General features: G+C 44.2%; 2 protein-coding genes across 4 annotated transcripts in view; one reads left to right on the forward strand and one right to left on the reverse strand.

Annotated features, from left to right (window-relative positions):
• Nucleotides 1–14,936, reverse strand: part of CPQ (carboxypeptidase Q) — a 1,143,103-nt gene that overhangs the window by 662,043 nt on the left and 466,124 nt on the right. The gene's annotated exons all lie outside the window — the stretch shown is intronic.
• LOC134928713 (uncharacterized) lies at nucleotides 2,549–6,950 on the forward strand. The gene is made up of 5 exons (XM_063924727.1): nucleotides 2,549–2,561; nucleotides 2,931–3,019; nucleotides 3,329–3,350; nucleotides 4,642–5,325; nucleotides 6,757–6,950. Exons 1-5 carry the CDS (start codon nucleotides 2,549–2,551, stop codon nucleotides 6,861–6,863), a joined length of 915 nt encoding a protein of 304 aa, XP_063780797.1. The 3' UTR covers nucleotides 6,864–6,950.

The following is a 14,936-nucleotide window of genomic DNA, read 5'->3' on the forward strand; positions in this document are numbered from 1 at the left end:
TTTTTAGGCAACTTAGCACAGAAAATGGATTCTCAAGATGCACTTACCGTCGTCTCACTTCCTGTGATGTTCTGACGACAGAGCCAACTTCATTCACAGATTTTGTGATGTCTCTCCAGATGCGTTCTTTGGAAGCAGCCCCCATGTTTTTGGGGCCCCTATGTATTTTGGACATGGCCTGCGTGACCAAGACACGCAACTCCCTCTTAGTGAATGCAGGCTGTCTTTTTTTCCGTCTGGAGGTAGCCTGTGAGGTTTCTTCAGGTTGGTCATCTCCATCTTCCTCCTCACTAGCAGCTTCTGTCTGCTGTGTTTGTGTGGCTAAAGTCAATTCTCCCTCAGTTTGCTCACTATGTGTGTGTGGCAGGGTATCCACACTCAATTCTTGAGGTTCAGAAGCAGAAATTTGCAGAGTACTAGGTCCTGCCTCAACATCCGCAGAGGCGGATTCTAACAAGCGCCTTTGCCACTCTAAGCGTTGTTTCTGCAATGCCATCTGCTGCTCTGCAATGCGGTCTATCTCTGCTGCGATTTGCTCACGAGAAGCCATGTTTGTGATGACGTGTACGCCGAGGTGTGTGCGCTTATATACCTACGTGCGAATCGTTAATTCACACAGGTGTACACTATTAATCTGGTGAATGATTGCACTGCTTATTTAAGGGCCGAGTTTGCACGCTGTGAGTGTAGGTAGTTTGGAGTTTCATTTGTTTGTTGGCTTGTGCGTGAAGGTGCTAGTGGAATTTGCAGAGTGAGTAATTGTCAAGCATACCTTTGTCCTTTTCTTTGCGTTTTGAATATAGGCAGTCATTTTTTGTGTGTATTTTCGTTTGTGAGTATTGTGTTTTTTTTTTTTTTTTTTTGTGTTTGCAAGTTTTTGTAATACATTTTAATGTTTTAATTTTTATAACACATATATATTTTGCAAGTCCATTTGTGAAAATATTCCCGTGCTTCTTTGTTTTGACTGTCATTAGTGTTCTCTTCTAGGAATCTACTTTTTGGTGAAAAAAACCAATTTTGACTTTATTTTTGGGTGTGGTCCACAAAAACAAGACTTTATTTCTTTAGGAGCAGGTAAGTGTCGTTGGCCTGTGTTGGAGTTTGTTTGTTGGAAGTGTCTGTATGCTGTTTTTGACTGTCATTTGTGTTCTCTTGTAGGTTTTGTTTTTTTGGTGAAAAAAACCAATTTTGACTTTATTTTTGGGTGTGGTCCACAAAAACAAGACTTTATTTCTTTAGGAGCAGGTAAGTGTCGTTGGCCTGTGTTGGAGTTTGTTTGTTGGAAGTGTCTGTATGCTGTTTTTGACTGTCATTTGTGTTCTCTTGTAGGTTTTGTTTTTTTGGTGAAAAAAACCAATTTTGACTTTAATTTTGGGTGTGGTCCACAAAAACAAGACTTTATTTCTTTAGGAGCAGGTAAGTGTCGTTGGCCTGTGTTGGTGCTTGTTTTTTTTTTTAATTTTTAATTAATTTTTGTGTAAAGTTTGCTAAACAAAGTGTTTGGGGTTTCCAGGATTGATCTGCAAAGTAGTGTTTGTCTTTCCTGGACTAGGTACTAAATTTTTTTTTTTATTTTTTTTTTGTTTTTCAAAAGATTTTTTGCATTAATATATGTTTTTTATATCCAAATATTAAATTTAGTTTTATTTGCTTTTTATTTTTGTATTTTTTACATGAATTCAACACAGAAAAAATGTACGCTCCTGCAGTAAGTTGACACCACAATTGTAAAAACAGTTATTGTGTTAAATTTAGTAAAACTTTGATTTTTTTAAAATTGACATTTCTTAACATTCTCTCCAAAAAGTGTGTGATGTCAATACATATTGCGGCAGAAGCCCTACCTCCCCAACCCACGCCAGCACTCCCACCCCAACCGCCAGCCCCACAACCACAGCCGGCTCCTCATCAACCAAGGCAACGGAGGCGTGCTAGGCCACCAATTTTCAGAACCCGTGTCATACTTTTTGGGATGCCAGATGATGTGGTGGTGCGTAGATACCGGCTGCCACCACATCTAATCCTAGACACTCTCTCCATAATAGAGAGTGATCTGGAGTCTGAAATTCGGTATCCTACAGCAATACCACCATTGACACAATTCCTTGCAGTGTTACATTTTTTGGCCACAGGATCATTCCAGCATGTTGTTGGAGACCTGGTTGGCATGTCGCAGGGCCAGTTCAGTAAGGTCCTGCGACGTGTCTGCCAGGCTTTCATCAAGCGTGTTAAGCAATTTATTGCTATGCCTTTGGATGTTGGTGCCCTAGATGTGGTGAAGCGGCAATTTGCGGAAGGTGGTAGTCGCTTTCCACATGTTATTGGGGTTGTGGATGGCACACATGTTGCTATTCAGCCACCAAGACATAATGAAGAAATTTATAGAAACAGGAAAGTGTTTCATTCTCTGAATGTAATGGTTGTTTGTGGGCCATCCCTCCAGATCCTTTCCCTGAACGCAAAGTTTACAGGGAGTTCCCATGATGCGTATGTCATTAGACAATCAGGGATATGGCAGAGATTAAGATCAAGTCAACGACCAGACATGTGGTTATTGGGTGAGTTGTTGCTCAAATTTTTTAGTTAAAAAGTAACAACAATATATGAAATTTGAGATCTAAAATGTGGCTCTTATTCCAACAGGAGACCGTGGATATCCTTGCACCCCCTGGCTCATGACTCCTTACCGTAATCCCAGGCCAGGACCACAGATGGCATTTAACTCCGCGCTTACTGCCACTAGGCAGCTGGTGGAGCGCACAATTGGTGTCCTGAAAGGGCGCTTTCGTGTGCTCCACCGCACGGGTGGCGACATCATGTATTCGCCGGAGATGGCAAGTAAAATAGTGGTCCTGTGCGCAATACTCCATAATATCGCGGTAAGGAGTAGTGTTGAGCTTCCTCAGGCAGAGGAATTGCCTGATGAGGAGCCAGGGGTTGTGCCACGCTTCGGTGGGGGGAGTGTGACACGGAGGGGGAGCCAAGTGAGGGCAAGAATCGTAGCAGAACATTTCAGGTATAGTGTTTTTCCCATTTATATTTGCACAAATAATACAACCCAGTATGCTTATGTATTTTTAAACATGATTGCATTTAGTATGTTCTTGTAAAGTGATTGGGGAATGCTGTTGTTGTGTTTGAATGGTTTTTTCTTTTTAAACATAAAAAACAAAAACACGTTAAGCTGACAATGTTTATGTAATAATTTAAATACTGTAATGTTAATAAATAGTGTCCTTATTTATTTTATATCCTCAAATCCTGATTATGTAAACAAACACACAAACAAATGATACTCAATGTTTGACACTTTGTGACTGTCCAGCTGAATGATCACACGACCTGTGGTGAGTACACAGATATGTTTAGTAATTTTCAGTAAAGTCTGTCTCTGTGTGTTTTATCTAATTGTTTCTAACAAACATTTTCGCTTCTGCTAATGCGAATTTCCGCTCGTGCAAAATAACACTCTGCTCTTCACAGCATTGCAAAGATCAATAAAGTTATTAGAAATGACATATTTTTGGCCAATCACATGCTACCAGACACTATAAATATATGCCCAAATAAGGAAAACGCCATTGCCATGATGCGTGCAGCACCGTTCTCCAGGCGGGAGCTCCGCGTGCTGGTGGCGGTGATGGACCGCCGCGTAGGCCGCGTTGGGCGCTTCATCCCCAATCGGGTGAAGCGCGAGGCCTACGCGGAGGTCCGCCGCCTGCTGCGGACTCGCGTCCGCAGCAGGCGGACAATCATCCAGCTGGAGAGGCGCTGGAGTGATCTCCGCAGGCGGACTCCAGATCTGTTGGCGGAGATCCGCCAGCAAATCCGTGCTCTCCATACACGAAGTAAGTTACATTACATACGATTTTTAACTTAAAATGTGCTAATGTTTGCTTGTTTTTCTTTGTTTCCGACGCATTGTTGAAAACCATTGTGCAAAACCATGTGCACTGCAGGGGAAGCATATGTAACATGTGCAGAGTGTGTAAGATTGTGGTGGTGTGTGTTAAAGCATTTTTTAAATTTGCAGTGTTAAAATAAAACAGGCTGGATTTTCCATGGCCATAATTTCTAAACACACCCAAATCTAACTCTCTCTGCACATGTTATATATGCAACCCCTGCAGAGCACATGCTTTTGGCCAAATGCAAAATAAATTCATGCTGTAATCCCCTTGGAATTACCAAGATTTTACAGTAAGTGGTAGGCTAATTGCATCCTTCAGTGTATTTTTTAGGAAATTAGGACAGTGTGTGTGGTTAGGGAAAACAGTACTGACTGTAGTAAAGTGACACGAAACAAGTGCATGTTTTCAAGAAATAAGAAGCAGCCTGGAAACTGCTCCAAAATACTGGATCAGTGCTGGCTATATAATAAGGTGCCTTGAATACTAATCTGGTGATGGTGCCTAGACCAATCACTATGACTCAATGGACTAGATTAAGGAATGAGCTTCAAAGTTCACGTTTTGAAACATTTTATTTGCTGTGGCCAACATGAAGAGGATCTTAACATGTTTGAGTTTCAAAAAAAAATATATTAAAAAAAAAATATGTAACAGAACATTGATATGAACAAATGAATACTATGCAATTTTGCATAATTTAACAATGTTTACAATATTTACATTCTAGGACAACAACAACGGCACAACTCCCCACCCCCTTCCCCTTCCCACTCACCCTCCCCTTCTCACTCCCCCTCCCCTTCTCATTCCCCCTCCCCTTCTCACTCCCCCTCCCCTTCACAGTCCCCCTCCCCTTCTCACTCCCCCTCCCCTTCACAGTCCCCCTCAGCTTCCCAGTCCCCATCATCTTCCCAGTCCACCTCATCTTCCAAGGCCCCCTCATCTTCCCTGGCCCACTCCACTTTCCATTCCCCTTCTCACCACACCTCTCCATCTCTTTCTGGGACCCCTTCTCCTCCTTCCCATACCCCTTCTCCTTCATCTTCGTCATCCCCATCTGAACCCCCCTCACCCTCTATTGCCTTACATTTCTCTCCACCCCCCTCGCCCTCGCAATCAGACCCCCCCTCTGAAATTGTTGCTCCAATCCAGCCTCCTTCCCCAATCCCTCCTCCTTCCCCAATCCCTCCTCCTTCCCCAATCCAGCCTCCTTCCCCAATCCCTCCTCCTTCCCCAATCCCTCCTCCTTCCCCAATCCATCCTCCTTCCCCAATCCCTCCTCCTTCCCCAATCCCTCCTCCTTTCACCATCCCTCAGCCGGCTTCACCGATCATGCCAAGCTCACCACCCAGTGAATGGGCACAGGAAGCCCCTGACGAACCATCCGGGAGTCAGGATGTTGCCGTGGAAAGTAAGTTTGGTTTTGGTGTCGAAATGATTACCCACTTACACTTACAATGCCAAAACATGCAGGGTTGTACTGTTTGAATTCTTGTCCCCAGGACAAAATTTGGATATTTTCCTCATGGTGTACATGTTGCCTTTACATATTTGTGAGTGTCATTATATGTACAGTGTGTATGTGTGCAATATTTTGTGTGTCCACTCTAGGTTGACACTCATTAGGTAGCCAGGGTTGGCAGGACAACAGGGTTTATATGTGTTAGTTTTGAAGGCCAACAGTTAGACCTGAGTGGAGTTTAGTATGTTGTTGTCGATTTACACTTGGGCCTGTGTAGTCAGAAAATTTAAACTTACAAAACACATGCTTCACTTTGTTATGTAGACTAATGACACACTGATTTGTGGTGGGAAAGTTACATTCACAAAATGAAAAAAAAATAAAATAAACCCTGTTTGCACTTATTTAGTAAGGGCAGCTTTCAGGGAGTGTGGGAATGCTATGATATGGTGGCCTTCGGAAGATATTGATATGCAGTGTGAGGAGGCAGGACCAAACCCCTTTTAAATCATGCCACAAATAAAGGATGTGAATGAATGGCAACATGGTGTAACAGTGTTGAAGATGGAACATAGGGGGAAAAACCAAGATGTTTGCATGCCGGACAAATTTAAGCAGTTGGGCCAAACCATGTGCACTGCAGGGGAGGCAGATATAACATGTGCAGAGAGACTTCGATGTGATTGGGTAATTTTGATTCTGTGCAGGGTAAATACTGGCTGCTTTATTTTTAATGTGCTAATTAGATAGAAGATTGAACACATCACACCCAAATCTAACTCTCTCTGCACATGTTATATCTGCCTCCCCTGCAGTGCAAATGGTTTTGAGCAACTACTTAAATTTTTAAAGCTGCAATCAACTTGGAATTACCACCATAACTTTAACATGGGATGTTGCCCAGAACAAACAATACAATTAATCTTGACTATTGGGGAACAACTTCTACAAGTTATTAAATTTATTTAGCCTTGTTTGCTATGGCCAACGCTACATCTTACAATGAAATCACATAGGAGCAAATGTAGGCCATGCTCTTTACAATTGGAATAAGTCACACAAAAAAACTGAGCATGCTGGCTTTTTTTAAGGCTAATGATTGAACCCTAAAACAGTCATGAGGTATCAACTTTGCCATTAAGCAGGCCTGTCCAAACTGCGCAACTGCAACTGTAGAAAAACTACACATCCCAGCATGCCCTTACACAGGTTTTTCATTCCCTGGCACCAAAACTGAGTCAACGACTGCTGGTATATGTAGTTTCACACAAGCAGGAGGAATGCAGTTTGGACCTGCATGCATTAAAGTGTGCTTTGTGCCTTGCTAGGCTAATAAGCAATGTGAGTAAGTTAGTAATGTTTGTTATCTCTTAATTACAGATGTTGCCGTTGGAGATCCAACATCCTTGCAGGATATAGTTGGCAGTATGAGGCGCCATCTCCAGGCCTTGGTGGGGCTTTTGGACGCCATGCAAAAATTTTGTTAATTTTATTATTATAATTTTATATATTATAAAAAAGGATAATATCAGTATTCCACTTTTAAAAAAAAATAAACTAATAAATTTAAAAACTTCAGCGGCTCTTTATTATTTAGTCATGCAATAAAGGAACAGCAGATTGCAGAACAAACATTTCTTACCTTAAACATTTCAAACATCTAACGTAAGTTTTTTAAAATCAACAACTAAAACATGTTATTGGCTTTTTAAACATGCATACACCTTCATTCACATACAAAAACTGTACTTTAATAAATTCTAAAAACACATTAGACCAAGCACATTGCAAACATCTATATTTATATTAAACATGTAAATAAAAGGAGGTTATTTTATGGCTACAAAGTGTTTTTCTGGGATTTCAACAAATACTTAATTGATCATGACCATTTCAATTAATTCACTAATTGGATTTGTTATTGAGGAGGGCTTGTGGACTTTGATTTGGAAGGTGTTAGTCCACTTAATAGTATAAAAACAAATTGTGGTGCGTTTTTCAGCAAAAGTGATCACTTTAACTGAAAAATGTGTAAATATACTACAACTTAGTATTTGTACGAAGAAGTATGTGTTTATGCGATGGGTTCGCATTGCTGCGAGGATTTCGCATTGTTGCGATGTCATTTGCCGTACGCCCACTTTGTGTAATAATGCGTGCGAATGTGCTAAAATACGTTGGGGGCGGATGTTCGCAAATTTACTACATTAACGCAACTTTACTAATAGGCTGTGCGAACGAAAAACTTAGCGATCAACTCGGAATGAGGGCCATTGTGCATGCGCATTAAGCGGAAAATCGCTGCGATGCGAAGATTTTTACCGAGCGAACAACTCGGAATGACCCCCATTGTTTAATTCGCTACAATGGCAACTGTCAAGGGGCAGGATATATAAGGCAGCAAGTGAAAACTCAGTTCTTGAAATTGATGTGAAATTGATGTGAAAAAATGGGCAAGCATAAAGCTCTGAGCAATTATGGTAAGGGACAAACTGTGATGGCTAGACGACTGGGTCAGAGCATCTCCAAATATGGCAGGTGTTGTGGGGTGGTCACGGTATGCAATGGTTAGCACCTACCAAAGGATGTCAAGGAACTCAACTGGTGATCCAGCGACAGGGTGATCGGCACCCAAGACTAACTGAAGCACTGGTGCGATCCCACAGAGGAGCTACTGTAGCACAAAGTACATCGTAGCTTGCTGTGTATGGGACTGCATACCTGCAAACCGGTTACAGTGCCCAAGCTGACCCCTGTCCATCTCCGAAAGCACCTACAATGAGCGGGTGAGCTTCAGAACTGGGCCATGGATCAATGGAAGAAGATGGCCAGGTCTTATGAGTCACATTTTCTTTTACTGTACATCATGTGGATCGTTTGGTGCTGGGGAAGAGATGGAACCAGGATGCATTATTGGAAGAAGGCAAGCCCTCAGAGGCAGAGTGGTGCTCTGGACAAATGTATTCAGTGCGCTGTAGCGGGTGATGCATACCTGCCGAGGTTTCCGTAGTCGGACTGGAGCCTGAGGTTGAAGCTGGACTGGAGCCTAAGTGGAGAAAGCTGGTAGGGTTTATTAGGTTTCTCTGCATAGAGGCAGAAGCAAAGCAGTTCTGAAGAGTGCTAGCAGATACCAGACAGTAGAGACTGTGAGGTGATGTACTTGGGCGAGAACTAGGGTATGTCTTGTGACAGGTCGGACTTGAACGGACAGAATCCTATAAGTAATGAGAACTGGATGATACCAGAGATAAAGGCACACAGGCAGGAACCGATATATGCATAACAAGTGAACCGAACTGGGACCGGTAATGCTTAAGAGGTTTCTGAGCTGGGACCGGTAATGCATAACAGGTAACTTGGCTGGAACTGGTAATGAGTGACAGGTAATCGAGGTGGGACCAGTAATGCTTAACAGGTAACTGTCACGATCCGGGTATCTGGACGCCATTTCTTACCCATCAGATGCCTCCTAAGGCTGGCTCAGCGCTCCAGGACCGGATTCCATCTGTTATCCTGATGTGTACATTCCTGTATCCTCTCCTGTCACTCTGGGACGCTGTCACAGTAAACGCCATATTACACCTGGCATGGCGTCTCCCGCGGCCTCCGCCGCTGTCCCTGAACTTCTGCATGCAGAGTGTCTGAGTGGCGATTACGTCAGCCGCGGCCTCCGCTGTGTCCGCGTGGTTGGATGTGCATCTGTCAGCCTGGCGCCTCCTGTCTCCGGTGGCCGGCGCCGCCATTACTGTTTTCATTACCACATGGATTACAAACCAAACTTCCCTCCAAGTGTCTGCATGGGCGCAGCCATCTTGGATTCTGTCAGCTGATCATTTCCACCAATCTGTTCTCAGTATTGATAATCTGCATAATTGCCTAGCCAATCCCTTCCTTGCTGCAGGTATAAATACATTGTGCCTGAGCAAGGAAGGCGTCAGTGCTTTGGTTGTCAAACCTAGTTCCTGTTTGTTTCTCTCCTGTGATTGTCTTCCAGGTTCCAGCTCCTGTCTCAAGACTTCCACCATAGAGACCCGCACCAGCATTCCACCTGCGGTGTAGCCTGACTCTCCAATCCATTGTGGATTCATCTGTTTCCAGCTACAACATTACCTGCTTCCAGCTCAGCTTCCAGTAGAGTACAGCTTCCCTTAAAGGGCCGGTGTCCTTTCTACACTTTACCACTCTCCACCGGTATTATTATTTCTCCGCTCTCAAGTTCTACATTTCAGTTCATATTTCATCGCTCCCAAGTTCATTTATTATTTAACTGGTTCCAGCCAGTATCCACTCCGTGCTAACAACAGTTTGGTTCCAGCCAGTATCCACAGCAGCTGTTTTATCTTCAGCAACCCAGCTTTTCCTGGAACACCAGCTGGCACAATCCTGGGTTATCTCCATTGCTACAGTCGGGCCTGGTAAGGACTTTCCATCTAGAAGATCATAAGAACTATCTCACACTACCAGTGCCCTGTGGCTCCTGCCATCCTGTAGTACCCAGGAACTGTATTTATTCTTTGCTGACTTTTACGTTTTCTTTTACTGCTGCTGTGTTGCGGAGTTGTCATAATAAACATCATTGACTTTTATCCAAGTTGTCGTGGTCACGCCTTCGGGCAGTTATTATTCATGTTACTTACATGTCCAGGGGTCTGATACAACCTCCCAGGTTCCGGTACATCTCAGCCCCTACAACTGAGGCTGCCTCCCGTCAGCTCAGGCCCTCAGTTGTGACAGTAACCAGGCTATAAACCAAAGCAGGAACACTGCACTTGAAGACACAAGGTTTGGCAGAGGCAATAGGGTGTCTTGTAGACGCGACGTTGCACTGTCAACTCGTAGCTGTCCAGGATGCGTTTAAATAGGGTCTCTGGTATTCCAATTGGTTGCCAGGATCAACTGATCCAAACAAGTAACCTCCTTGGTGAAAGTGCAGTCAGGTGACATTTCCAAAATGACGGTGCCCATGCAGCGGATCCGGCAGCATCAATACAAGAAGTTGCCAGGTTTGGATTCTGTAGAACAGGGCTGGCCAAACCAGTCCTCAAGATCTACCAACAGTTCACATTTTCCAGACCACCTAGCTAGTGCACAGGTGTAGTCATTACTAATTAAGATGTGCTGCCCTCATTCCTAACTGACAATTCTACAGCTCTCCAGGAGGCCTGTAAAACATGAACTGTTGGTAGATCTCGAGGACCGGTTTGGCCAGCCCTGCTGTAGAAGGTACCGGGGACCAGCGAACAGTGGAGGACCTCACCGAAAGCCAGGAGTGAGAGGCCACAGTATTTATCAGGTCTTTAAATCCCAGATTGTGACATTTACACTTAATTTCTCTAATAGCGTTGATACATCTTCTACGTAAAGCCCAAATACATACAGCATACGGGATCAGTATGAAATGCTGGCGGACGGGATCCTGGCTCTCATGATCCCGACAGTGGGATCCCGTCCGCCGTAATGCCGGCAGCGGGACGAGTGCTAGAAAGCCACTTGCGGGCTCACTGTGCACGCCCACGCTGCGGGCACGGTGGCTGTCTGCGCTCACCACAGGTTCTATTCTCCCTCTATGGGTGTCGTGGACACCCACAGAGGGAGAATAGACTGTTGCACCAGTATTTCAGTGGTGGCATTTCACAGCTAGTCGGGACTCCGGGCGCTGGCATTGTGACTGGCGGGATCCCCACTAGCGGTATTTTAACCGCTTCCTCAGTATACATATGGCATGAAGGTGGGAACTTTCTTAATCTCCGCCATCACCTTTTATGGGACTGATTTTTCAATGCAGTAAAATCACAGATAACACACAATACACATTATTTCCCAAAGAAAGTCTGTTAAAGTTGGCACTAATGAAAAGACATGCCATTTTTTTGTACAAACATTGATTCAAGATTTATCTGCAGTCAACTGTGGGATGTTGGCTTAAATCACAATTATAAAAGCCTAATTGCGAGTCGGGGTGAATAATGACTATATCAAACACGGAAAGCCAAGAATAAATCCTCACAGTTTTAATGACTTCAATGTGACACAGTGTGAAGCATACAATACAATTTAGGAAGTTTCATGAAAATACACTTGTGCGGTGTCAGATATTTTGCACTTATACATAAGGGTGTGGGTAGCATGCTGGCCTTACAGAGCATACTGACATAGAATATTGGCCCTCATTCCGAGTTGTTCGCTCGCTAGCTGCTTTTAGCACATTGCACACGCTAGGCCGCCGCCCTCTGGGAGTGTATCTTAGCTTAGCAGAATAGCGAGCGAAAGATTAGCAGAACTGCTACTAAATAATTCCCTGCAGTTTCTGAGTAGCTCCAGACCTACTCCTAGATTGCCATCACCTCAGTCCGTTTAGTTCCTGGTTTGACGTCACAAACACGCCCTGCGTTCTGCCAGCAACTCCCCCGTTTCTCCAGCCACTCCTGCGTTTTTACCTGGCACGGCTGCGTTTTTTAGCACACTCCCTGAAAACGGCCAGTTTCCGCCCAGTAACACCCACTTCCTGTCAATCACACTACGATCACTCGAGCGATGAAAAAACGTCGCTCGAGCTTGTGTAAATCTACAAAGTTTTGTGTGAAAGTACATAGCACATGCGCGCTGCGTACCATGCGCATTTTTGCCGTTTTTTCACTTAAACGCTGCACTGCGAAAATCGGCAGCGAGTGAACAACTCGGAATGACCCCCATTATGCTAATTACCCTGTGCAATACCTGTGAAGTCCAAGCCAGGGCTTAGGTGTCGCACTGCTGTTATTATACTGTATGTTCTATCACATCTTCACACGTGTTTAGTATGATTTACCGGCGGTCAGGAGACCAATGCCGAATCTGGACACACGGACTACCGTCAGGGAGCGCAGCGAGTCCCATGGCGGCCTCGCTGCGCTCGCCACGCAACGGGCCCAGTGGTGAGGTTCGCTCGCCACACTATTAAATTCCCCCTCGTGTGGTGGCATGGGCCACCACCCAAGTAGGAATATTGGGCTTGGTTCGGGATTCCGACCGCCGGCATTTCCCCGGCTGTCAGGATACCGGCGTCGGTATCCCGAAATTAACCACATCCCCTTCACACATGACAATAAAATGACCTAACCCTCTAGAGATATTGCTCAGTCAAATTGTTCAGTAAAAAAATCTGAAAGTCGTGCCCAGCCTGTACCTTTTACACATTACATATGTACCACTTATTTCTTCTCTTTAATGAGACCAAGCTACTAAAATTAGAGATGTGCGTGCGTGTTTTGGTTTTGGGTCTGTAATAACTACGTGTTTTGGTTTTGCCAAAACCGCTCTCACATGTTTTGGATCATTTTTTTATTTCTTTCAAAAATGTATAAAAACAGCTAAAATCACATAGTGTGAACCTTTTTTTTTTTTTGTTCCTACTGTATTAGTAACCTCAGTAACATTCATTTCCAGTCAATTCTGACCACTTCACAGCTCACAATATTGTTTTCATCCAGTATAGGCCAGAGGCTGCAGTGAGCTGGCGGGTTTCTAAGTGACAGAGTAGCAGCACAAACACACGGCAGTTTATCTATTACAGATTGGTGGTCATTCCGAGTTGTTCGCTCGCTAGCAGTTTTTTGCAGCCGTGCAAACAATATGCCGCCTCCCACTGGGAGTGTATTTTAGCTTAGCAGAAGTGTGAATGAAAGGATCGCAGAGCGGTGGCAAACTTTTTTTGTGCAGTTTTAGAGTAGCTCAATACCTACTCAGCGCTTGCGATCACTTCAGACTGTTCAGTTCCTGTTTTGATGTCACGAACACGCCCTGCGTTCACCCAGCCACGCCTGCGTTTTTCCGAACACTCCCTGAAAACGGTCAGTTGACACCCAGAAACGCCCTCTTCCTGTCAATCACTCTGTGGCCACTCTTATGTTGGATATTAAAACGGACATGCAAATCTCTAAATAAAATGGGGCATAATGTGATATTTTTACTGTATACGGTCAGTGGCGGAACTAGCGAGCGGTGGGCCCAGGTTCGACAAAATGCTTTGGGTCCCCTACCTCATCCCGTCCAAGTCCACCCCCTCACCCCTGGAGAGGATCTGGTGAGGGGGACCTGCTCAGGGCCAGGGAAATGGATACCTAGCAACAGTGCCGTAACTAGACATTTTAGCACTGTGTGCAAAAAACGGCATCGGAGTCCCCCACCTCTATGTAAAGCAGGGGCAGTGAGCGCCGTAGACGCGTGCAAAAAATACAGGGGCGTGGCTTCATGGGGAAGGGGTGTGGCCACACAATAATACAAATTCATATAACGGTGCACAGCAGCCTCCATTATTCAAATTACGCCGCACAGTAGCACCACTACACCAGGTAGAGCCCCTTTTACACATTACGGCGGACAGATTCCCCTTTTTACACATTACAGCAGACAGCGTCCCCTATTTACACATTATGGCAGACAGCTTCCCCTTTTTTACACATTACGGCAGACTGTCCCCCTTATTACACATTACAGCAGACAGCGTCCCCTTTTTACACATTAAGGCAGACAGCGTCCCCTTGTTACACATTAAGACAGACAGGATAGATAGATAGATAGATAGATAGATAGATAGATAGATAGATAGATAGATAGATAGATAGATAGATAGATAGATAGACAGACAGAAAGAAAGAATAGATTATACTTACTGTCTCCGCTGGCAGTCAGGCTCCTCGGTGAAGCTTCTTCTGGCAGATCCCGGGCAGGGGAGAAGGAGGTGGTGGAGGAGGGAGCCGCAGCAGCGCAGTGTAATTATTTACACTGACCTTCGCCGCTGTGAATGCTGGGATGCACTTCCCCCATCACAACGGCGGGGAGCAGCCTATGTGAAAAGAGAGGGACAGCAGCAGCAGCGCCTCCACCAATTACACTGCGCTGCTGCGGCTCCCTCCTCCACCTCCCTCCTCTTTTTTTTAAATTAAGTTTAATTTATTTATTTTCAATTTGCAATACATACAATGTCAGACAGAAATAGAAAAGGAATACCCTTATAATTACACTTATTCATTCATACATTACACTGAATATATGCTTCATTTCATAGCATCCTGGCAGATTGTTCTCTTCTTTTATGCTCAATTCCTTTGCTTACTATTGGTTGCTTGCTGCTTTGCACAGAGCAGTTACCATATATACTAATAGAAGAGAGTAGCAGTGAATCTAACATCTACCATTAACTTGCTACCTTTTCCCACTAACTTCCGGTGTACAAATGTGAAATTCACAGTTTTTCTACTCTTTTGCTTACATGTCTATTCTTTTTTTTTTTTTCAACATTAAGTTTTTTATTTATGGTATAATATCAAAACAAGAACTCAACAAAGACAAAAGAGAATAGAACAACAATAGGGCAAAAACAATAATATGGGGGGAGGGGGGAGACAGGACATCCAAAAGCAGTACAGAAAATAGAAAAATATACACAAATCACGGATTTTCTACAGGTAGAGGGTCGCCCAAGTCACAGGGAGGGCTCTGTATGGTAGGGGACGACGGTAAGATCACCATATTCTTGGAAATGTATGTATGCCACTTCATGGTAGGAGAAGAGGGGGATG

This window comes from Pseudophryne corroboree, chromosome 5 (genome assembly GCF_028390025.1).
Source record: "Pseudophryne corroboree isolate aPseCor3 chromosome 5, aPseCor3.hap2, whole genome shotgun sequence".
In the NCBI taxonomy this organism is placed as follows: Eukaryota; Metazoa; Chordata; class Amphibia; order Anura; family Myobatrachidae; genus Pseudophryne; species Pseudophryne corroboree.

What these genes read in the sequence shown, in the direction of transcription:
- LOC134928713 (XM_063924727.1), top strand. An exon ending in GAATGATCACACGACCTGTG is followed by an intron (nt 3,351 to 4,641) that starts GTGAGTACACAG and finishes TTTACATTCTAG; the next exon opens with GACAACAACAACGGCACAAC. An exon ending in TCAGGATGTTGCCGTGGAAA is followed by an intron (nt 5,326 to 6,756) that starts GTAAGTTTGGTT and finishes TCTTAATTACAG; the next exon opens with ATGTTGCCGTTGGAGATCCA.